General features: G+C 52.3%; 8 protein-coding genes across 8 annotated transcripts; 3 read left to right on the top strand and 5 right to left on the bottom strand.

The window, feature by feature from the left end:
* Positions 1-126: 126 nt before the first annotated feature.
* BKA67DRAFT_653251 (uncharacterized protein) lies at positions 127-714 on the bottom strand (the record flags this gene model as incomplete). The annotated part of the gene is made up of 1 exon (XM_046106331.1): positions 127-714. The coding sequence occupies one exon, from the start codon at positions 712-714 to the stop codon at positions 127-129; it is 588 nt and encodes a 195-aa protein (XP_045964180.1).
* A 662-nt stretch (positions 715-1376) lies between these two features.
* Positions 1377-2038, top strand: BKA67DRAFT_530167 (uncharacterized protein; the record flags this gene model as incomplete). The annotated part of the gene is made up of 6 exons (XM_046099198.1): positions 1377-1379; positions 1439-1461; positions 1522-1587; positions 1653-1705; positions 1751-1809; positions 1862-2038. 6 exons carry the CDS (start codon positions 1377-1379, stop codon positions 2036-2038), a joined length of 381 nt encoding a protein of 126 aa, XP_045964179.1.
* Positions 2039-2386: 348 nt separating this feature from the next.
* BKA67DRAFT_38434 (uncharacterized protein) lies at positions 2387-9556 on the top strand. Its single transcript, XM_046096572.1, has 2 exons — positions 2387-8979; positions 9077-9556. Exons 1-2 carry the CDS (start codon positions 2783-2785, stop codon positions 9339-9341), a joined length of 6462 nt encoding a protein of 2153 aa, XP_045964178.1. The 5' UTR covers positions 2387-2782; the 3' UTR covers positions 9342-9556.
* Positions 9557-9771: 215 nt separating this feature from the next.
* On the bottom strand, positions 9772-11514 carry BKA67DRAFT_530165 (Endonuclease/exonuclease/phosphatase; the record flags this gene model as incomplete). The annotated part of the gene is made up of 2 exons (XM_046099197.1): positions 9772-11019; positions 11086-11514. The coding sequence occupies 2 exons, from the start codon at positions 11512-11514 to the stop codon at positions 9772-9774; spliced, it is 1677 nt and encodes a 558-aa protein (XP_045964177.1).
* A 1352-nt stretch (positions 11515-12866) lies between these two features.
* On the top strand, positions 12867-14479 carry BKA67DRAFT_511346 (WD40-repeat-containing domain protein; the record flags this gene model as incomplete). The annotated part of the gene is made up of 2 exons (XM_046097395.1): positions 12867-13822; positions 13903-14479. 2 exons carry the CDS (start codon positions 12867-12869, stop codon positions 14477-14479), a joined length of 1533 nt encoding a protein of 510 aa, XP_045964176.1.
* Positions 14480-14817: 338 nt separating this feature from the next.
* BKA67DRAFT_530163 (kinase-like domain-containing protein) lies at positions 14818-17778 on the bottom strand (the record flags this gene model as incomplete). Its single annotated transcript, XM_046099196.1, has 4 exons — positions 14818-15921; positions 15961-16513; positions 16565-17540; positions 17601-17778. The coding sequence occupies 4 exons, from the start codon at positions 17776-17778 to the stop codon at positions 14818-14820; spliced, it is 2811 nt and encodes a 936-aa protein (XP_045964175.1).
* Positions 17779-18308: 530 nt separating this feature from the next.
* BKA67DRAFT_546636 (uncharacterized protein) lies at positions 18309-20538 on the bottom strand. Its single transcript, XM_046101403.1, has 4 exons — positions 20199-20538; positions 19643-20077; positions 18909-19584; positions 18309-18855 (listed from the first exon to the last, which is right to left on the bottom strand). The coding sequence occupies exons 1-4, from the start codon at positions 20286-20288 to the stop codon at positions 18650-18652; spliced, it is 1407 nt and encodes a 468-aa protein (XP_045964174.1). The 5' UTR covers positions 20289-20538; the 3' UTR covers positions 18309-18649.
* A 1526-nt stretch (positions 20539-22064) lies between these two features.
* On the bottom strand, positions 22065-23232 carry BKA67DRAFT_546629 (class I glutamine amidotransferase-like protein). Its single transcript, XM_046101402.1, has one exon. The coding sequence runs from the start codon at positions 22733-22735 to the stop codon at positions 22181-22183; it is 555 nt and encodes a 184-aa protein (XP_045964173.1). The 5' UTR covers positions 22736-23232; the 3' UTR covers positions 22065-22180.
* Between the last annotated feature and the right edge of the window lie 87 nt (positions 23233-23319).

Here is a 23319-nt window from a genome sequence, read left to right as displayed (position 1 = left end):
AATGTTTGCCGGCTTCCTAGTCGACGAAGGGCATTTACACCTGGAGTGTTGACGTGATTTGACGACCAAGCGCCAGGTGAATGAGGACTTTCGGTGAGAAACCCAGCAGTGAGTGTGAACTGCATTTCAACCTTCCTTCTTGGTGTCGGTATCTTGGGCTGGGCAATTGGTAGCCTTTGGCTCGCCCTCGGCATCAAAGCCGAGAGCTTCAAGTTCCCTGATAAGCTCGTTTATCTTGATGACTTTGGCGATTTGCTCGGGCAGCAGAGACTGGCCTTCGTCCTTCTTACTCTTCAAGTCCTTGGCCTGCTTCAGCTTCTTCTTGAGGTTACGGGCCTTCTTCTCCTTTTCGGCTTCAGGGTCCAGCTCTTCGGCAGGTTCGTCCCTGGGCTTGTCATCGGCTGCATCGCCCTGGCCTTCTTTGGCCTTTTTCCGTGCCTCGCGACGCTTGGCATTCTTGTTGCTTGCAGCAGAAGGCAGCTCGGTCTTCTGGCCATTCAGAGCGTCAGCGCCGAGAACACCAGCTTTACCGCGGCTCCTGAAGCCTTCGGCAGTGCGGTTCTTGTAAAGCTCCACATCCTCGGGAGGACGGTAACCGGGTTTGATCTTGATGGCCTTTCTGGTGGTGCCGTCTGGACGAACTGACTCTGGAATGTGGCGCTCGCCGCTGTTCGCGTCGGTGACGATGCCTGCATTGGACGGTTGTGAAGGCATGGTCATGTAATGTCATGTATTGTATTGGAATAGGATGGGGGCGGCGGGGTAGGATTGCACTGCAGCTTTTCGCACTCGCAGCTTCACTGCACTTGAAAATAATTATACAAAGTGATTGAAACAAGCCCGTGCATGTAGTGTAGGATGCCCATTGGTAGCACCACACAGAGTTGTTTCCAAAACTGCGAGGAAGCAATAATCGCTTCGGGGAAGGCTGTTGAAGTGAAAAGTGGGAAGTGGAAAGCTGATAATGATGATAGTAACAACAACAATTAATGGGGCATCTGACTACGCACTTACTCCGTAGTGTCGTCTCGTCTCGTCTCGAAATGGGATTGGACTTGGAGCTCAAGTGAGCGAGTTGAGTGAGCGAGTGAGTGAGTGAGCGGTAGCTTGACTGATGGACTGTGCAGGTGGACGGACATGCGTGAAAGGTGGACCGCACGGCTGTGGAAGCTCCCACCTCTCACCTCTCACCTCTCACTGGCCAATCGGAATTAGCCAATTCCCAAAATCCATCTCAGCAACAAGTTCGAGTCTGTAAATCGACCGAGAATTGACTTGGTTCCAACAACGCCATCAACCGAGCCACCTCAACCACCCCAAACCCTCGCATCTGCATCTCTCCCTCCCACATCGATTGACTACTCTCAATTGTCACAATGGTATGTTCCAAACCCGACTCATACCGCTTGGCCGGCTCTCGATACTAATCGCGCAACAGGCCGGCTTCTCTCCCCTCTACAAGTCCGTCCTCCCGCTCCCGTCCACGAGCTTCTCGAATCCGTATTGACTGCCATTGTTTAGCGCTCTGTTCCGAAGGAACGCCCAGATGCTTGGTGTCGTCTTTGGTGCCGGTTTCGCCTTTGAGCTGTACGTACACTCGTACCCTACTCAGCGTGCACGCACAAGAATCAGACCAGCTGACCATGTTATAGCATCTACAACCAAGGCATGAACAAGTTGTGGGACAACTTGAACCGAGGAGTACGTACGCGAACTGACACCCGAGATGCCACTACTGACAAAGCGATAGCGCCAATGGCAGGACATCCGCAGCCGCTACGTCGAGGACGCCGAGGAATAGATGGTTGTGTACGTGCGACAATGGATACCAGAGTTTCCCCTGTACTTCTGTACATTATAGACGGTCAAATTACATTTTGTTGAAAAGAGCCGCCCTGCGTCACCACGCCTTCGCCTTCCCTCGATACCTACCGCCAAGTCATATACTTGGGATATCGATCCGAACTCATGGTCCCGTGCCCACTTACTGCAGTTCCGCGCAGAGCCAGGGCGCGTCTTCATGCTGCTAGTGATGTGATGAACTGCCAATAGAGGAATTAAGGATGTGACAGGATGGCTCCTAAGGGGTTTCCTGTAATGATGCGCGCCAAGCAACAACCTACATGCGGGAGGCCAAAATGGGTCTGTCTCACGGTCACTTCCCATACTCTTAACTTGATTCTTCTGCTTCTGGGAAGAAGAAACCCCACAGGCTCGCATCTGATCTGCAAAGGCGTGTTATCCCGTGAATTCATTCAATCATTCATTTCCCGAGTTGTTTATGCATGGAAAAGGAGTTCTGGTCCTACCGCCCATAAGTCGCCGCTCTAGTTGTTGGTTGCCCCTCCATGCCTTGACGTTAGCTCTTGATTTTCCCAAAACAAAAGTGATTAGCAACTCTCTGAACGCTGACCCCCTGAACCTCCGCGACAAACCATTCACGCTGCACTTCGTTGCCCCAGTCGGATCTGGAGTTGAGACCTATAATACGCCTCCGGCAGGAGAGAAAGGCTACTGGCTGTCCATTCCTGTACTCTGACGCGTGGTTGGCTCTTATGTCATTGAGACCCCACCATCAGCTGCCAACGAAGGTATCCAAACGTGACGACCAATCTACAAGTTTCAACATCGAGCATCCCCCAAACATCGCGACACGCCACCTTGTCCCGAAATCCACTTCCATCTTGACCGAGACGACCCCCGAATCGCGAATCGACGACTACGGCTAGACTGAGCCCAGTTGAACCCCGCGTGGTTCTAGGATGAGTCAACGTAGACCCTCATGATGGAGCCGACCTTGTCGACACAAGAGCTACAGCTCTGCCAGCATCTCAGAGAGCTTCCGAGGCAGCATGGATACCGCTTTAGCGATGGTGCTTCCGGAGATCTTTTATACAATCTCTTCTGGTCTATGGCTGGCGGAAGGCCCGAATATATGCGCCTGTTCTTCCCAGATGGCAGGATCACACCCCAAAGCACATTGAAGCTCAGAGATGCCCAAGGAGCCGTCGAAGGCGCAGAGTACACAGAGGCCGCAAGGGGCAAGGCGTGTGGACACATCTTCCGCGCCGGAGAAGCTTCCTACGGTTGTCGCACCTGCAGCGCCGACGAGACCTGCGTCCTCTGCAGCAAATGCTTCGATGCCACAGATCACGAAGGACACATGGTCAAGATCGCCATCTCTCCAGGAAATAGTGGCTGCTGTGACTGCGGCGATCCAGAAGCATGGAGAAAGCCCATCTATTGTACAATACATTCTGAGGTCCATGGAGACCGCTCCAAAGGCAAAGGTAAGGAGGCAGCTGGCCTACCCGCCGATCTGGTCAATAATATCCGAATGACCATCGCGCGAGTGATGGACTTTATTTGCGACGTCATCTCCTGTGCCCCCGAGCAGCTGAGGCAGCCTAAGACCAGGGACTCAATCGAGCAGGACGAGAAATCGTCCCGCTTGAACTCGGTATATAGCGGCGGAGACGTCGATTCGCCTGGCGAGTGGGCAGTCCTCCTCTGGAACGACGAGAAACATACTGTCGACGAGGTTCAATCGCAAGTCGCAAGAGCTTGTCGGACTACCATGGCAGATGGCTACAAGCGGGCTCTGGAGACGGACAGCATTGGACGCAGCATCCTGATGTATAGCAATGATATTGACCATCTTCTCCATGTGGCCAAGATCCTCGAGCAAATCAAAGTCACTGTTACTATACGATCCTCCAGAGACACGTTCCGCGAGCAAATGTGCGGGACCATGATTGGCTGGTTGAATGACATTGCTGGCTGCTTTGTTGGATCCGACGGCAGTTTACTTAGGCAAATTGTCTGTGAGGAGCTTCTGAGACCATGGAGGAAAGGCAGTCTTGCCGTTCATGCTGGCAGTCTCCCTGCAATCGAGGATGAGGAGTTGATCGAGCAGATGCACGAGCAAAACGAGACCGCACGATATTTTATGAGACGAGCGCGCATTCTCGCCCGCTTGAATGCCGGTGGAGCTCAGATGACCACTACCACGCTGGCTGACATGCTGGACAATTCCGATGACGATGACGAGGGTAATCAGACCCCTGGCAGCGATGACGAAGACAACGATAATGATGAGGATGATGACGATGATATGGAAGGCGATGTTATGATGATTGATACTGGACCTGCTGAAGATATCAACATGTCTGGTTGGGGTAACAACGACCCGCCTGGAGACGCACTCGAGGAAGAGGAGGCCACAATGGCAGGCTACCCACCTCCTCCACCACCTCCGCCTCCTCTACCGAGACGCACCACGAGAGACCGCGAGCTCACACCTTCGGACTCGGATACGGCTGAGCCCTTGATAGCACCAAGTGTCTACAACAAGGTCAACGTTGAAGTACCCAAAACACCAGGGCAAAACAAAGGCGACACCTTGGATCCTCCGCGGCCAGGAAAGTACTGGGTCGAGGTTCCAGCAGCCTATTTGGAGCCTGCCAAAGAGCATACTTTCGAGGACGTTTTTGAGCGTGTGCGTCTAGATTGGTTGATTCTGTTTGATCTGAGGATGTGGAAGAAAGTCCGCCAAGATCTCCGTTCCCTCTATATTTCCACAGTTGTCACCATTCCAGACTTTAAGCGGATCCTAGGTCTTCGATTTGCGGCGTTGTATACCACGCTCGCACAACTTTATCTGATCGGAGATCGAGAACCCGATCATTCCATCATTAATATCTCCCTTCAGATGCTTACAACGCCGTCCATCACGGCTGAGGTGGTCGAACGAGGCAACTTCCTGACCAATCTTCTCGCCATTCTCTACACTTTCCTGACTACCAGGCAAGTTGGACACCCATGGGAGGTGTCTTCTAGCGCGGTCCTTGGTTTTGATACTGGTTCTGTTACTAATCGGCGGATGTATCACTTTTATGTCGATATCAAGTACTTGTTTGGATCCCCTCATGTGCAAGAGCGAATGAGGACCGAGGAAAGATATCTTCTGCAGTTCCTTGATTTGGTCAAACTTCACCAAGGAATATGTCCGAATACTAGGGCTGTCGGCGAGCACGTGGAGTACGAAACCGACAGCTGGATCGGCGCTTCGCTTATGACACGAGAAATCAACCAGCTTTGCAGATTACTTGCAGACTCTTTCCGAGACCTACCCGAAGATGATTCCCAGTACGTCTCGAAAGCCATTAGACTCGTCGCTAAGAACGTCATCATAAATTCCATCGGAGCGGAGCGTGCCAGATTCACGCAGGCAGAGATCAAGGATGAGATCCGCTTCAAAACGCTCAGTGACTTTGAGTTTGCTGGAGAGTCGATGAAATATGATGTGGTCAAATTCACTGTTGAAGAGCAACCGATCAGTTTCCATCATGCGCTCCATTATACGTTGTCATGGTTGATCGAATGTGCAAAACACATGTCAACTCAGCAACTTATGTCTGTCTTGAGCTTTACAGCCCAAGAATTGAAGGTGAAGCCCAAATCTATGGGCCGCAAAGCCATGCCCAAACGAGATTACGCACCAGAAGACTACTTGGTGGCTGCTTTTGACTATCCCCTGCGAGTTTGCGCCTGGCTTGCTCAAATAAAAGCCAACATGTGGATCCGTAATGGCATCAGCCTTCGGCACCAAGCTGTTACCTACCGAAACCAACTCCACAGGAACCATACGCATCATCGAGACATCTTCTTACTGCAAACTGCCATGGTGGTCTGCGACCCGAGCCGTATTCTGGCGTCGATGGTGGACCGGTATGGCATGGAGAAGTGGGTGAAGGGGTTCTTTGAGCAAACTACCGAAGGTCAAGATGAAAGTCAACATATCGACGTCATAGAGGACATGATTCATCTTCTGATCGTCCTCTTGAGCGATAGAACATCTTTGATACCGACGCGAGACAAGCACGAAACACATCTTTTGGCTATGCGCCGGGATGTCACGCATGTTCTTTGCTTCCGGCCTTTGTCCTTCAACGAAATTTGTGGCAAGCTCCCTGACAGATTCCACGAACAGGAAAATTTTCAACAAGTTCTCGATGAGGTGGCCACCTATAAAGCTCCCGACGGCGTCTCCGATGTTGGAACGTTTGAATTGCGACCACAGTTCATCGAGGACATCGATCCGTACATAGCGCACTACAACAAGAATCAGAGAGAGGAGTCAGAAGCTGCGTACCGCAAATTGTTAGCAAAGAAGACCGGTCAGCTCCCGGAGGATGTTGTGTACGAACCCAAATTAAAGCCTATCCAATCCGGAGCTTTTGTCGGCTTGGGTAACTTCACCAGCACTGGAATGTTCGCACAGATCATCTACTACTGCCTGCTCTACCCTTTGGTAGCAGCCAGACTAACGCCTGCCGTCCCATTCACTCGGGTCGAGGTTTTCCTGCAAGTTGTGCTTCATCTGGTTCTGATTGCCATTGCTGAAGACAGAACCGGCGAGAAAAGCACCGAGGATAGCTCATTTGTATACATTGCTCTTAACACTCAGGGACGCAGCAACTTTTTGCAAAACTCGCCGGACGCAAAGACTATCGTGTCTCTTTTAGAGCTGATATCCACCAAAGAGGAGCTCAAGGCATGTCATCCCAAGATTACCTTGATTCTGAAAAGGATGCGCCAAAAGAAGCCGACACACTTTGACTCGGCCTACTTGCGCCTCGGCATACCTATCGACAGGCTGGATACCGCGTCCCCAGCCAGCTCACAACATGCCGACGAGGAAAGAGAACGGAAGAAACAGGCCGCGCTGGCCCGTCAAGCCAAGGTAATGGCTCAGTTCCAACAACAACAAAAGAGCTTCTTGGAGATGCAAGGCGATGTTGACTGGGGTGATGAAGATCTAGACGACATTGAGGATGCGCCACTCGTGGAGGAGCAAAAGAATTTCTGGAAATACCCTGCGGGTACTTGCATCCTTTGCCAGGAAGAGGCCGACGATGGGCGGTTGTACGGCACATTTGGGCTTTTTCTTGAAAGTCACGTACTACGCCAAACTGATTTCCAAGATCCCGATTTCGTCCGCGAAGCTGCCAACACCCCTCTCAATCTTGACAGATCAGCTGAGCCCATCCGGCCGTTTGGTCTGGCTCATGAGAACCGCAAGACGGTGGAAAAGATTAATGCTGCAGGCGAATTTTTTCCAGCTGAGAAACAGGCTCTTGGGAAAGGTTTTCCTGCAAACCTATGTCGGCAGGGGCCCGTTGCGGTGTCTTGTGGCCACATTATGCATTACAACTGCTTTGAGACGTATATCGAGGCAACGTCACGTCGGCACGTACACCAGATTGCACGCCACCATCCCGAGTCTTTGGAGCGGAAGGAGTTTGTATGCCCACTATGCAAGGCTCTGGGCAATGCTTTCTTGCCCATCACTTGGGACGGCAAGGAGGAATCGTACCCTGGCGTATTACAACACCCGCCAGATCTCTCTTCATTCTTGAACACGCCAAGGCTCGTTGACCCCGCGGACTTTTTCAATGTCGGGCAGATTGCTTTCACAGAGTATATCAAAGCCAAGATGCCCGGTGCTCTTGATGACATTGCCTCACAGCAGGGCACCTCGGAAGCTTCTTGGGATGCTATCACGTCGACGTCGTCTGGGGGGATTGGGACACCCTTCAGCGACTCTTTCTCAGCAGTGGCAACTCCAGATTCCAGCACTCGATCCAGAAGTCCCGAAACACCGCATGATAAAGTCCTCAGGCGAGCTTACCAACGACTGAGAGAGACGCTGCAGAGCAATAAACTATTGAACAGGTCCGATTCGGATGTAAAGGATGACAATCTTGGTGGAAATCGAGCGTTGGCGCAAGCCGTTGGTTTCTCTATTTCCGCAACGGAGATTACCCAAAGAGGCATCGAGGCGCAGTACGGAATGACTTTGGTTGAGAAGATTCCAGAGCAAACATTGATTCAGCTGCGTATCCTTTCAGAAACTGTTGCATCGTATATTTGCATCGGTGGTCTACGATATGGCGGTGAAAACCGGATCAGCTCTGAGTATCAGAGAGACGCAGAGCGTCAGTTTTGCCAGCTCTTTATTTCCGACCTGTTCAACCATGAAACCAGCAGCGGCCGTCCAGCAATTGACGCTTTCTCGCCTATACTCAGTCAAGACCCTTTCATTCTCATGTGTGAAAGTGTTTTCGGTATGGGCATGGCTCAGTTCATGGACATCAACAATCTCGTCAGAATATACTACCTTGCTGAAATTGTCAAGACAGTGTTTCATATTTCCCGCAACATGCCGATAGGGAAGTGGTTGGAACATATGGTAAATCGAGACCCCGAGGATACTGCCATGGCCAACTTCGCCACGTTCTGCAATGCAATCACGTTGGCTGGCATAAAGTACAGTGAAGAGGTCCATGAGATACCAGACGATATGCCGAACCTTGGCTTCGAGCAGCCGTGCATGAACAATCTTGAGGACTTCTACGGTTTTGTCAAAAAATACGCCCTCATTTTCCTTCGCAAGACCACGGTTCTTCTGCACGTCCACTACGGAGTTGACTTCAACAGCCACGTTCCGACAGCTCCTGAAGAGGATGAGCTCTCCCGCCTGACAGCAGCTCTGCGTCTTCCGACGTTTGACGAAATGTGCGCAGCATTAACTCAACATGCGCCAAACTGTGGCTGGCCCTCACGCTCCGAGGCAGTTGTTCACGGTTGGATTAAACACCAGGTCTACTATCCGTCACAGCCTCCTCCAACTAGACGAGAAGGCCCCCATATGCTTCCTAGCTCTGCGCAGGTCAGTCATCCAGGCATCTATGAGCTGGTGGGTCTGCCCAAAAAGTACGACACTTTGATCGAACAATGTGCTCAGCATCGGTGCCCAAGCACCGGCAAGGACCTTGCAGACCCCATCGTATGTCTATTCTGCGGTGACATTTTCTGCGGACAAACCATATGCTGTATCATGGACTACAGGGAGGACGGTCGGGACGATAAGCCCACGATGAAGATTGGCGGTGCTAGTCAACACATGCTCTTCAAGTAAGTGATTTGACGTCCTTGCAATTAATTAAATTTTTTTTCTTTTTTCTAAAAATCAAATTTTGAAAGCAAGGTTTACTAATGTTTCTGACAACAGGTGCCATCGTAATATCGGTCTCTTCATTAACATCCGCAAGTGCTCCATCTTCTATCTTCACCGCGTCAGCGGCTCCTTCAGCAATGCACCCTATATCGATCGCTACGGTGAGGTGGACGTCGGCCTGCGCCACGGCCGCCTGCTGTACCTAAACCAGAAGCGCTACGATGCTTTGAGGAACATTTGGCTCTCGCACGGCATCCCTAGCTTCATCAGTCGGAAACTAGAGGCGGACATAAATAATGGCGGGTGGGAGACTATCTAGGTAGCTTACATCGGACGGCGAAACTGAAGCGTCAGAAAGGAGTCGCAGGGAAACCCCGACAGACGGACCAGCAAGAAACAAAGTCGTGGCGCTCAGGGCATCAATGCCTCCTCTCTTGTTCACGATCATCTCATTATACTACTATGCATATTGTAGGAGTCTTTGTGGAGTTACGGTCAGTTACGTATACACAATATACAATGCCCTTCCCCAAGATTGGCGCTGTCGGTGTTCCTCGACGATAATCTTGACTTCGTGTGCATGTTACCGCGGCTGAGTGCTACCGCTGCACGATATAAATTAAAAATTATGAATTAGAGAAAGTATAGACGTCATAAATATCCACTTGCGATACCATAATTCGTGGGCCGATCCCGCATCCAACACCCACGGTGGCCACATTCCAACCACCTCGGACTGGCGTGAATCTTCACCACTTGTTCTCCCGACTGCCCTCCCTGCTGCTGCCGTGCGTCTCGTCCTCGAATCCCGGCCCACCAGCGCCGGTCGCAGTGGCCTTCGCGTTCATGACTTCCCACTCGAACTCCCTCAGTGCTCTCATCTCACTGTTGACAAACAGAAGCGCGATCAGCCCATCCACCACGCCGGCCGCCAGGCCGAGACTCGAAAGCAGCATCAAGATGAATGCCACGTAGGGCGGCGTCCACCATACGCCGATATAGCAGACTATGGCCACGACGAGCCAGGTCCCAAAGTGGATACCGCGCCACCGCTGTTGAAAGCCTTGGCGGGTTTGGTATTTGCGGATCTCGTCTAGGATCTCGTCGTATGTGCTGGACGGAAGATATGAGACAGAGTGCGAGGCCGTCTCGAGCTGTGCTGAGTAGGAAGAGCTCGAGGGTGCATTGGGATCACGTGGACGCGGTGCGGGCAGGGGCAGATTTGTCTCGGACGCCTCAGGCGATTGTAGGTATACTCCATTTTCGAGTTGAGGAGTTGGAATCTCGGTGTTGCGAGTCTCGGCCAGGGAGGCAGCAGCGGTGGGGAAGGGAATGGAACTGCGACTCCGGTTCACCGATCTGCTTCGGTGATGGCTGAGGGACGAGGAGGGGGGCACAGTTTCGGTTCGATGCAGAACAAGTGTCGCCTCGACGGAGAAGTGATCCGAAAGGCTGCACCCTAACTCGGGGTGCCGGTCCATCATACCCACCCGGGCATCGTGGACGACCCAACTCCAGCCAGCGGTTTCGCCTTCTATCAGACCAGACGACGCAAAGATGTAGTCAAGACGTTTGCCCTTTGGGTCGAGAGTATCAGCAGCTACCGTTGGCCAGTCGCTTTCGCGACCCGCACCAAGCAACTTCTGTTGTGGCTTTGGCCACCTCCATGTGTTATATACGTTGTTGCTTGTCGCACCGTTCTCCTCAATATTGAACTGTGCTGTTGGTATGGGCCGCCGCCGGTTGCGCTCCAGGTCTTCCTCGGCTGCCCCAAGCGAGGACTCGGGATGCAGTACACGCCAGACATCGCGGACGGGAGAGTGGGAGGTGATGATGCGGTGCATCATGGACAATGGCTCGGTGTTGAAGTCACCCAGTGCCAAGACAAGATGGCCACGAGCTGCAGCGCCACGGAGGAGCTTTGCGAGTTCCCATGCTTGTGAGAGCCGGTGTGCCGTATACGAGCAACTGCTTCCGTGTTCGTAGTTGGGATGGGTCTTGAAATAGGCATAAGCACGTCGGATTTACGGCTGTTATCACTTGGAAAGGTGTCGGCGGCTCACATGTGTGTTGAAGACCTCCACCACCTCCCGAGGGGCTTTTCCAAAGCGGATCTTTGCACAGGCGACGCCTTTTCCCACAAACCAATCGCCGCGGAAGAAAGCAGTCGGGCGACCGTTGAGAGGGTACTGGTACATGGAACTCTCCTCGATGGGCCATTTGGACAGGATTGCCAGGCCGCCGCCAAATACTCCGCTGTGATAGAACTTGCCGTAGGGCAGTATAAAGCGGGTTGCCCGTCGTATTGACTGATAGTCCTCCTGCGTCCAGCACTCCTGCAATGCGACGATATGGGGCGCGGGTGTCGATGAAGCAATTGCGCGGCCTATCTCTTGTAGGCGAACGGCGCGCTGGGCAGACAGGTACAGTAGGCCCCAGCAGTTCAAGGTCAGAATATTGAGTTCCGCCAGGTCCGGGTGCACTGCATCCATTTTGCTCGTTGTTCGCGTGGTGCGTGAGATGCGTGAGGTACGCATTGCAAATATCGAACCTACCGTAATCTTAGTGTAATTCCCGGTGTTGGTATGAGCAGGGTCCCTGGAGTGCTACGGAACCCACTGCAGTGATGTCAGGCAGCCAGGTCAGTCTAGCAGTAGCGTCATGCGTCGCCAATTGATATCCCCAGTAAGCAGACGGTTGTCTTGTGAGCACAAGCAAATGCCCGCTGCGCTACATAACGAGAGGCGAGAGCAGAAAACCTCTGTCATGGAAGTATGCAGAATGCAGTTGATATACCCCATTCAGCCAGTCGATTGGCCCAGCGCCCAGTGCCAGTGTGAGCAACCCGGAAGGCCAGGAGATTAGAAGAGAGACAGGGGGGTCGGCAGTTAACTTGGCTAAACCGCTGTCACACCTTCCTTCGGCGGTAATTCAAGCAGTCTAGACTAGTGCATGGCTTCCATGGGCGTGAAGCGAAGCGAAGTGCAGTGTTGAGGGGGAACGTGAAAAGCTGCAGGTGGTGTGGGCTTTGCCGAGAACACTTTATTCAAGACAGTTGCAAACATCATCATCTCATGCTCGGGGTACAGTTGCAGTTGGCAGAAACAGAGGTGGTGGTACTGAAAAGGATCCACGGCTCGAAAGGATCAAACTACGTGTGGGATGCATTTGATGCAATGCAACCAGCCGATACGACACGAACGATAGGATGCTTCCAAGTGTAAAAAGGATAGGATAAACCCAAACAAAACAAAACAAAATAAAACCAGGAAAGGGACAGAGGTGGTTGATCAACTTGGACGTAGCTGACTTCACAAGCACAATATCTAGTCTCGACTAACCTAGGTTACATGAAATAAGGTACAGTAGGGAGCCCTGCTAGCCTTGCAGGCAGCCCCCACATGTCAACGGGGGGCCCCCGCTACGATGAGTCCGGTCTAGTCTCCCCTACTTAACCTAGTCTGGTTAGAAGAAGTTCAACCATGTCCTAAATATTTGACTTGATTAATTAATTCAGCCTTGTCGCAAACCATCCATCTAACCGCAGTGACGAGAACTGAAGATACGCTCAGTGTGTGTGTTTTCCTTTCAATCAATCTCGTCGTCAGTTTCTTCTGCAAGCTCATTCACTCTCACCCACTCGGACTGCCTTGGGCACATGCGCTCTCACAAAGTAAATGTGAAGTGACCTCCTTGCGACCCGCCCAGTTCCAGATCCGACAAGACTCCCTCGCCCCGTTGACACCCGGTCACCCATACCCTTACGGGGTGTAGCCCTCATATGCGCCCAATGTGCAGCAGGTAGCACTCCTCTATAGCTACAATGTCGGACGTCGACACCAATATGCAGGACGCGGCAGCCCCTCAGCCTCCCTCCAAGCGGCGGAGGGTTCTTGACGACAGCGCAGAACCCACCTCTCGATATGATACGCCCGACGAGGGCACCGACAAGCCTTCGCTCCAGGTATCAATACGCGAAAGGCCAGAAGAGAGCAGGTCAGCCACTCACAGTCCGGGTCGGAGCCGAAGCCGCAGTCGCAGCCCGAGTAGAAGGCGGAGCAGAAGCCGCGCATACAGCGACCGCAGCACATCACGAAGCCTGTCGCCTTCACGGTCGAGGTCAAGTTCGAGATCAAGGTCAAGATCGCGCTCGAATTCCATATCGAAATCAAGATCGAGGTCGACGTCGCACTTAGACTCGCCATCTGCCTCGAGGTCCCCTACCCCTGTTTCACTTGGCCCAACCCCGTTGGAAACGCCGCATCAAGGTACTGCCACCACACCTCTGCCCGAGGAAAGGATAAGACCAAACTTCAAACCCCGTCTCGCACTGGGCGGCCATACGAAACCGATATCTCAGGTGCGCATATCTCCCGACGGGCGGTGGATAGCCTCGGCATCAGCCGACGGCACCATCAAGATCTGGGAGGTCTCGACCGGAAAACACATGGACACCCTGGTCGGTCACATCGCCGGGGTCTCGACGGTCGCCTGGTCGCCAGACTCCAAAGTCCTCGCATCCGGTTCCGACGACAAGGCTATCCGTCTGTGGGATAGAGTCACGGGCAGGCCCAAAAGGTCACGACCGCTGCTGGGCCACCACAACTATGTGTACTGTCTGGCATTCTCGCCCAAAGGCAACATCCTGGCGAGTGGTAGCTACGACGAGGCCGTCTTCTTATGGGACGTACGGGCAGGCAGGTTGATGAGGAGCTTGCCCGCGCATAGCGATCCGGTCAGCGGCATAGATTTCAGCCTGGATGGGACATTGGTTGTCAGCTGCAGTACCGACGGGTTGACGTGAGTTTCACCCTCTCCCTCTTCCTCCTGGGACCAACCTTTTCCTACGATACCCGGGACTAACACAAGACATCCCACAGCCGAGTATGGGACACCCTCTCCGGCCAATGTCTCCGCACCATGGTGCACGAGGATAACCCACCCGTCACGTCAGTCTGCTTCGCGCCCAATGGTCGATACATCCTCGCCTTCAGCATGGACTCGTGCCTGCGCCTGTGGGACTACGTGTCCGCTCCGGGCCACGTCAAGAAGACATACCAGGGACATCTGAACAAGGGTTTCAGCATAGGTGGTTGCTTCGGGTCCGTCGACCGCGACCAGAACGCCTTCATCGCCGCCGCCAGCGAAGACGGCGACATTGTGCTTTGGGACGTCAAGACCAAGGAGATCGTGCAGAGGATCGAAAAGGTCCACGACGGCGTGTGCTTCTGGGTCGACGTGCATGGAGACACCATGGTCAGCTGCGGACAAGATGGCACAATCAAGGTCCTGCGCCACGAGGGTCCTCGGGTACTACCGAATGGCGCTGCCGACGGAATCGTCGCTGAAACCGAGCAAACACATGATCAGGTAAGCATGCCTGTGGTGGAGGGAGAGCAGGATGCTGCCGACAAAACACCGGCGCAAGACCAAGTTGCGATCAAGGAGGAGCAATGACACGTCCTGTGCCATCATACAATCACAGTTTCAAGTGTGGCAGGCACATCCTATGCTACTCAGATCTATACAAATTAACATGGGCATACGAGCCTACAGAATTCACCAGTACACAAGAAAATGGAGCCTCAATGCTCAAAATAATGATGTCTATTCAATACGACTTATTACTAATTCTCGTCGCGGACACCACAACCATCGTCTCAATCACTGGCCTCCCAACCAGCACTTTGATTGCCTTCCCTAGGTCATGGTTCCCAATCCAAGCTTTAATTATAACCTTCCACCTTCCAGCACCTGACGTTTGCCTCCACAATATATCTTTTCTAGTCTGCCCCTTATTTATACGGACAAGGACCTGCATGATTACCTAATCCAGTCTTGTCACACCGTGCCAAAGGCGCTGCCACAACCGCGCACCCCTCGTTCGCTTTCACGGACACGGGTTCTAGCCCACAACTTTCCGTTGCTATGGGTCCCAACATCCCCCTCGACAACTCTCGACCCTTCATCCTCGTCCATGTATAGCCCAGGAAGGCACTCTGCTTCCGAATTTCTAGAACCGTGCCTTTTGTTTGACGATCTCTGAGCAGCCGGTCACGCGGTCGCTTCTTCTCCTTTCTTCCATAGTTCCGCACAAACTCTTTCAGGGCTTCTACTCCTTTCCCATCTGGTGACATGTGCTCGATCTCGCGGTGGATGCGCTTCAAGCGCATGGAGTCATACGGCACGTTCACATACTGTGACATGACCTTTCGAACAGGCTTGGGATAAGTCGCCAGTATTGCGTGCATGTCGGCCATCTTCTGAGGGCTCATGCGAGCTGCCAAGCTTGGTCGAACGGGTGGCACTACTGACATGGCTGGCACGCCTGGAGCAATCATGGCGAGTGGGTTCGGATCCACTACCATGCCGTCCACCTGGGATGTATAGCTTGGTAGTGCTGTGCTGCTCTCGTTCTCGATCTCCGTTTCTGTTCCGGGTTGCGACTCGGACCAATCAGAGATGGGCTCTTCCTCTTCGAAGTAGTGCGCATCCTCCAAACTGGATATCTGTGGCTCGAAAGGTGGTGGGACAAGATGAAGACGGTTCCATGGGATTTCCCGGAGCCACTTGTGTGTTTTAATGTCTTCCCCGTCGTGCGGGTAGACGAAGCGTCCCATGAAATCCTGATGGCGATGTCTCGCGGCATGCGACGTAGAAGATGACGTTCGTAGCTGGTCATTTGTCTGATAGCGCTTCGAGCAGAGCCGTGATTCCTTCTCGCATATCAGCCGGGACATGATGTCCATGCAGCGATTGGACACCAGTGGCCGCGTTGGAAAAGCAAATGTCTGCCTGTGATTGACAATGTTGCGTTTGGTCTCCTGGCGCCCGCCCTTCTCGGACAGGAACGGAGTACGACCATAGACACACTCGTACAGAATAACGCCGACGCTCCACTAATCGCATCTGGCATCGTACTCGCCCTCGCAGATCACCTCAGGGGCCATGTACTGGCTTGTGCCGACTACCGATCGAGCGGCAGTGCGGTTACCGCACCGATTACGCCAGTTGAGAAGAGGCTCGCAGCGAGCGCCGCTCGATATGTTGGCGGCGTCTTTCCGCTCATGCTTATCCATACCTTGGGCGACATTTCGAGCCCACTTCATAGTGGCTCCAAAACCCTCTGATCGATCCTGAGCATCACCCTCGACCGAAAGGCCGAGCTTGTGAACAAGACTATAACGGTGGCTATGATAGTAACTTGTGTCGTGAGACCAATGACCATCAAAAGCCAACCCAAAGTCCGAGATTTTAAGGTGCCCGGACGCAGACACTAGGAAGTTGTCTGGCTTGATATCCCGGTGGATACAGCGCAAAGCATGAGCTTCCTCAATGCATAGAATCATCTCCGCAATATAAAACTTGGCCATTGGCTCACTGAGAATATTCTCTCGTATCAAAAGTCCGAGGAAATCACCACCAGGCATATACTCCATGACCAAGTAAAGGTTTGCAGGGTCTTGGAAGCTCGCAACCAAAGGGACAATCCTGTACACTATAACTTAGCAGATGGTATCGCAACCTTTTGTAACTTCTTACCATTTTGAACCGTCAGACAAAACGAGAAAGTCTCGTTCGGCCCTCAAATGTCCTTCCTGGTTCGTGCGTAACATGGCAGACTTCCGAATGACCTTCATGGCATATACAGGACGTCGAACTGTAGTTGAGTTCGAATCCTCTGATCCTTTCTCTCTGACCAGCCGAACAACTCCGAAGCTGCCTTTTCCAAGAATCTTCAAAACTTCGTATTTGTTGGCAAGCTTGCTGGGTAGGCCCAGAAATGTAGGCCCGAAGCTTCTCGATTTGAGAACACGTGTGTCGCGGAGATTGTTACTTTCCATCTGGTAAAGCATCCTGCGTCTGACAGCCTTCTCCTGTGGCGTGACATTGCTGTGATACAGCTGGGCTTCGAGGTATTGCAGTCTCATCAACCTTGGACTTGGCTTGGAAAGTAGATTGCTGAAGTAGGTCTCGAGATAGATCTTTGCTGCTGCTGCCTTCTCGACTGTCTTGATAGTGGGTACCCATGGGTCAAGCGCCGTCTCAGCAATGGGTTCTAGAGTGTAGTCTTTCGACTCTGCTTCAGGCTCCTTCACTCGGCGTATCACGCTTGAAATCTGCTTCGATTGCTTGTCGCCAGAGTTGGTCTTTGTGCTTGATTTCGAAACTTTCGAGTCGAGCGACGTTTTTGCAGTTGTGTTGGCACCACTCGTTGGCCCCGAAGACGGCCCGCTTGTGGTGGTGTTGCTATTGCTATTGAGATTTGACGCTTCTTGTAACTGGATTTCAAACACCGAAGCTGAGGCATGGTCTTGCAATGTCTTGCTGAATGAGTGGATGGATAGTCGTGATATAGGACGACGATGCACCATGGTCTGTCCTGGAGTAAAGGATGTTCGCAGCGCTGACAAGGAAAACCTTTTCTTGAGAGCTTTACGGTCCCCTACTCTTTGTGGGGACTGAAGTAGCGAGGTAGTGGAATCGCGACTGCTGCGCTCTCTGTAGGAGCCAGAGGCTGTTACACAAGGTCAGGAAACCCTGCCCTTGATGCAAGATAATTGGGCATGTATCTTACCACTGCGTGTGAGTGAAAGAAGAGCGCTCATGATCCGAGAACTGTGACGTCCCAACTTCCGTGGGGACTCATCCCCTTCCGAAAACTGAGATGCTGACGGGCGCGTCTGAAGGGTTATAGATGAAGGATCATCTTGAATGGCCGTAGCACCAGTGAATTTCGGTGTGCCTCGCTTCATGCTGCTTGTAGAACAGAGCTTCTCGATGGAACTGGTTACAATATTTCGACATTAACGATGGAACGAAAGAAATAAAACGTGTATTAAGCGTGCCAGCCTCCAAAATCTTCAGCTGGCGATAGACGGTCTTGGCCCACTGGCTCAGGACGGGCGTCGACAGATGAAGCATGAATTGGAAATGAGAGACAGCATGCTGAAGACATCACACAGCCTGTTGGCAAGCACTAGCACACTGACGTAGTGCACTGAGGAGGAAGTTACCATACCACCGTTCTTGCTCTGTGCGGCCAGTCGTGTATACAAAAAGGTAAGTCTCGATCTAGGGGAAGTGACATACGTAAGGCTAAAAAAAATTGGAAGGGGAACTGATGTCTCTGAGAACAGTCAGCGTTCATCATGGTTTAGTGGACGGGAGTACGATCAAGTGTGGGTGCCGCAAAATGTAATGAATGATATGGCCAATTCAAGTATTTGGAAACATAGCGAAACAAACCCTAGCATGCAATATCACAGCATCAAGGTCAGCAGAGTCATCTTATTGTCATGTATGTGTATTGTCCGAATAGCTACCCGCCACCGAATAGACGAAGCAGGAAAAGCGATTGCATCTTGAAAGCAATCGGCACCCCGAAAATCTGACTTTTCATGCGCCTGATGCAATGCCAGTCGTCGTCATCCCTTATAACAACATCTACTTCTCGCATCTGGGATATAGAGCGGATCATCGCAGACTCGCGCAGGTCAGAGACCCCCACAGCGCAAGATTTATAGGAAACCTTTCATAATACAGCCGAATGCGGTATCGGCAAACAGAAATGAGGATATTTAGACAGAAATGTGAAACCCCTTTAACCAAGTCGCTAAGCACAATCTACTTGATCTCAAGCAGCTTGATGTCAAACACCAAGGTAGAGTTGCCAGGGATACCGGGCTGAGATCTGCTGCCGTAGGCCAACTTGGGAGGGATAGTGATACGGCGTTCTCCGCCAACCTGCATGCCCTCGAGACCAATCTCCCATCCCTTGATGACCTCGCCCTTGCCGATGGCGAAAGTGAAGGGCTTGCCCTTCTTGTTGGCTGAGAGAAATTAGCATATACGTGGGGGCAATAATAAGAATATAACCACTTACAGTCGAAAACCTTGCCATCTTGGAGCTTGCCAATGTAACGGACACCGACCTTGTTTCCGCTCTTGGCAGGGCGGCCCTTACCAACCTTGCGGTCGTCAACGGTAACACCCTGGATGACCTTGACACTAGGGGCGGCTCCCTTCTCGGCGTTAGCTGCTGATCCTGTCGGTCCTTGCTCGAGGTTCTTGGCGAACTGAACCTTCTTGGCGTCCTTGGGGCTTTCCTTTGCTTCGGCCTTGGACTTCTCAACCTCGACAGCGTCACCCTTGTTGTTCTTCAACTTCTTCTGTTGCTTCTTGCTGGTCTTGTCGTCAGCAGCATCAGCCTTGGCGATGAGAGCATCGAGGCTCTCGGCGTCCTCTTCAGCAGCTCGCTTCTTGCCCTTCTTGCTATCCTTGGCCTTAACCAGCTTGGGAGCAGCCTCCTCCTCGGAATCAACCTCGGTGACACGGGGGTCCTCGAGGCCGTCGAGCTCGTCCTCGGAGTCGGAGCCCTCGCCGTACATGTCCTCGAGTTCATTTGGGAAGTCATCGTACTCGTCGTCATCTTCCTCGGAATCCTCCTCATCGCCCTCAACGATGTAGTTGCCGGTCAAGTGGATGGAGTGGGTACCGATGACACGGAAGAAGACCTTCTCATCGGGGCCAATAGTGATGTCAATTGGCTGTTGGAAGTTCTATAGGCAAAATTTTAGCAGCGGTCGAATCCTCATCCTAGGCTGGGCAGAAACTTACGTGCTCGGTGTCAAGGGTGCAGATGACGAACTCCTCCAGGTCAATGGAGTCAGAGTCGACGCTTTCATCATCATCGTCGTCGTCGCTAGAGGCAAGCTGCTTGCCCTTCTTTCCCTTCTTGCCGTTAGGAGCATCAGCCATCTCGTCATCTGAATCTTCGTCCTCCTTAGCAGCGGCGATGAGCTTCTTTAGAGCAGCCTCGGCCTTGGCCTTCTTGGACTTGGAAGGGTCACTAGGGCCGGCCTCGTCCTCGCTGTCCTCGTCGTCAGAGCCTCCCATGAGGGCCTCGAGGTACTCATCGTCGAGCTCTTCGTCGAGGTCGGGGTATCGCTGGCGTACGAGCTTCAATGTAGCACGAGGCTTGTCGGGGATGTTACCCTCCTCGTCAGCCTCGGGCGCCTCAGTGGGGTCGAGAGCGGCCATGGTGATGCGGTACTGCATATAGTGTTAGTGGGTGATGGCGGCGCTCAAGTCGTCTGCGGGTTGCTCGGAGAAGGCACAGACGGTGGTAGACGTAGACAACGAGCGAGGATCAACAAGGCCAGGTCTGACTTACTGAGGCATTGGGGATGCTGTCCTCTGCCAAGGCAGGGACGAGGACGCCGACTGGCGGGACCTCAAGGCCGTACAAAGCAACAGCTGCCATTGTGAAAGATAAAGATTAGAGAAGAGAATCGGAGTTTAAGACAGGACTACGAAAGTCTAGAATAGTCAATTGCGCGAACGGATGCACAGGCACTATTTCAAACGAGTTGAGTTGACTGGGGATGGAGGACCTTTTCAGAAATGAGAAGACACTGCAAAAAATGAAGTCGACCAAGTTGGAATCTTTTACTCAAAAGGCCTGTGACGACTCGCGGTAGAAGAGAAAAAAAAAAAGTTCTGAACTTGCAGCCGCCTGCCTGCAAAAAAAAACCACCCCACCGCCATTCGATAAGAGGCGCTAGTAATGCAGAGGCTCTTATCAGCTGCGTAGCAACGAGCCACGCTAAGGCTGAGGCACTAGACGCTAGGCGCTAGACGGCAAAGGTTACACGAAATCGAAGTCGCCCAAGTTACATACAGCAAGGTTCACTAACCTAGCCAGCTAACTTAACCGACAGTACTGAATAACCAAGTGCTGCTGTAGGTTACCCAATTTGTACCGAGCACTGCACGCACGAATCCTCGAACTTGTTCTCCGTACAAAGTCCAGTATGATGGACCTCACGGTTGACATGTTTTGTGTCTGGAGTTCGGAGATTGGAAGCATGTTACTCCAGGCTACCTGAGGACCACCTCCCCCACGGGCACGCCATGGTGTGAAACGCCCCTATTCTTTCGATCATTACCATAGGACTTCTTCAAGATCCCATGTACTCGAGAGTAGAATCGCACATGTGCCTCGAGAACTCGGGGGCAGCATCATTGTCTTTTATACATATGCACATACCCAAGCACCGCTTATTCATCGGTACGGAGCTCTCGGCATCTTGCCCCAGGCATGCGCCATCCGATCGGCATTTAGAACACCCAGTTTTTCTTTCTTTCTTTCTTTCTTCCTTTCGGAGTCCAGGAGTCGGCCGATTCGACGCTCCCGCCTGGATTGGAACAGCACTCTACCACGATATCTATAAGACTATGAGTCAGACTTCCCGCGCGATCCGGAGCTTCGGACTGATCTTTTGGTTAATTGAGGCATGGCGTCCCATAGTAGAGTGCTGAGATGGGTCACGTCAGTCATTGCTATTGGACAGCTCTGCAATTATGACGTTCGCGTGAGCCGAAACGGACTTACCGCGTGACAACAGAGGGTCCCAGAGCGCATCATTTATACATAGAACTGCCTCCTACTGCTGGCGAGCCCACCTTGTCATTTTGTGCTTGTCCCCAACAGAATGGCTGCTTGCTCATAGCAGCTTTGATCGATGACTTGCAATAGAATGAGGCCTTCATGCTGGCCGCATTTTCCATGCCCACCACTCTGCGACACTTTTTTCTTTTTGGTTTGTTTGTATAAATATAAACATAGAAGGCCGGGGCTCACGATAGGGACTGGTATGATACATATATATATATATATATATGAGTCGACATTCTCCATTCCCATACGGTCTTGGCTGTTCAAGCCAAAACCCACGCCTTCCAGGTGTGTGTATACCATGACTGTAGGGATCATCCACGCCAGAAGCCCGATACCCAAGCCCGGAAGGTATGGAAAATCATTCCCATGATGAATGTCGACTGGCTTTTGCCATAGATTTGAGCACGATCTCCCACGTCCGTCAACTCAAGGCAGAACTCAACTAGGGGTTTGGCAAAGAACTCCGACTTATGACGAGCATAAGCAGCTACGAGATCGTTGCCATTCGTTACACCGCCTGACGAACTTTGTGTTAACGAGGAATGTGGAAGAAGAAGAACAAGAAAGAAAAAGAAAAAAGGGGGGGGGGGGGGGGGGGTAAACAAGAGCCCAAATGAAGTGGGAAGAAACAAGAGTGAGGAAGAGATATCAAAACGGGAAAGGGGAGGGGCGCAGAAAATGTGATGAGAATAATACTAACCACTGCTCCAGAAATTCCCATCTTGCACCCATCGCAGTTCTGTCCCCTTCTGCACAATGTCCTCTCCAAACTTCTTCTTGATCTCTCCCTGCATTCCTCGTGGCCCACAGATGGTTTTGCCACTCAACAAACCGGCCTGACCGCAGAGGAAGATTCCCGTACAGACACTCAGAATATCAGTCCCGGAGCTCTCACTTTGTTTCTTCAACCACTCCAGGTAATCCGCCTCGAAGACTGAGCTTGGATCAGGGCCGGGTACTATGACGATATCCAGTTTTCCCGGAGCGACCTCCTCATCCGAGTAATGGTTAGTTGCCACGACTTTGTGGTTCGCGGTCATGTTAATGGCCTCACCGGGTTTGACAGAGCCGATATAGTGGATGGCCACGCTTGGTGCAAGATCCACAAGAGTTCGGGGCTTCAGATCCGGCGGCAGGAGGGACATGTATTCGAATGACAAGGTCCCCAGGATGTCAACGCAGGATGCATCGAGAAGCTGACATTCTGTGGGAACAAAGACGCCGACACGGACCGTTTTGCGAGCGCCCATGACGGTTAGGTTTGAAGATGCGGATGAAACGCAGATTCAACTATGGCCTGGAGAACAGAAAAGCACGGGACAATGCTACCCTGAGGATTTACGAGCGGGCTTATGACAAAAGGGCGGTTCGATTACGAAAGATGTTTTGGCCTGTTACGGACTGGGCAAAATCGAACAGGAAGATGCTGACATCGACACTATTTATGATGACCTCCAGTCCGTGCCTAGCATGGTCAGATACCACGGCACAACAAGTCAAGCCTACAGAATCCGAGCACTCCGTAGCAGCCAACTACGCGCATTAAACGCCGAACACCATCGGTGACAAAGCGACGCCCAGAAGAAGCCGGACGGTGTAATGTGATTGGTCGATTTGGTGAACCTCCGAACGGTCTCGGAGCGATGGTGGACACACGGTTATCTCTACCCGGGCTTTGCGAAACCAGCTTAACCTTATTTCGTGGGGGGGGGGGTTTAACTTCTTTCTTGCCGAACACTGATGCAAGGTACAAGGCCATTGCTCAGCCGTCTGCTTGCTCCTCTGGAGTACGTTAAGCAGGGCATAGCTTGTGATGCCTCGATTAGGTGCCCCT

The sequence above is a fragment of the Truncatella angustata genome (genome assembly GCF_020726525.1).
Source record: "Truncatella angustata strain MPI-SDFR-AT-0073 chromosome Unknown BKA67scaffold_1, whole genome shotgun sequence".
NCBI classification, from domain to species: Eukaryota; Fungi; Ascomycota; class Sordariomycetes; order Amphisphaeriales; family Sporocadaceae; genus Truncatella; species Truncatella angustata.
Note: the sequence above shows the minus strand (reverse complement) of the source record. Positions and strands in the feature narration are given on the sequence as shown.

Excerpts from the sequence above, each read along its gene's own strand:
- BKA67DRAFT_38434 (XM_046096572.1), top strand. The coding sequence starts at position 2,783 with ATGATGGAGCCGACCTTGTCGACACAAGAGCTACAGCTCTGCCAGCAT. Across the intron at positions 8,980-9,076 it reads AGTCAACACATGCTCTTCAA|GTGCCATCGTAATATCGGTC; the intron begins GTAAGTGATTTG and ends TTCTGACAACAG.
- BKA67DRAFT_546636 (XM_046101403.1), bottom strand. The coding sequence starts at position 20,288 with ATGGCAGCTGTTGCTTTGTACGGCCTTGAGGTCCCGCCAGTCGGCGTC. Across the intron at positions 20,078-20,198 it reads ACAGCATCCCCAATGCCTCA|TACCGCATCACCATGGCCGC; the intron begins GTAAGTCAGACC and ends CACTATATGCAG. Across the intron at positions 19,585-19,642 it reads GCACCCTTGACACCGAGCAC|AACTTCCAACAGCCAATTGA; the intron begins GTAAGTTTCTGC and ends TTTTGCCTATAG.
- BKA67DRAFT_546629 (XM_046101402.1), bottom strand. The coding sequence starts at position 22,735 with ATGGGCGCTCGCAAAACGGTCCGTGTCGGCGTCTTTGTTCCCACAGAA.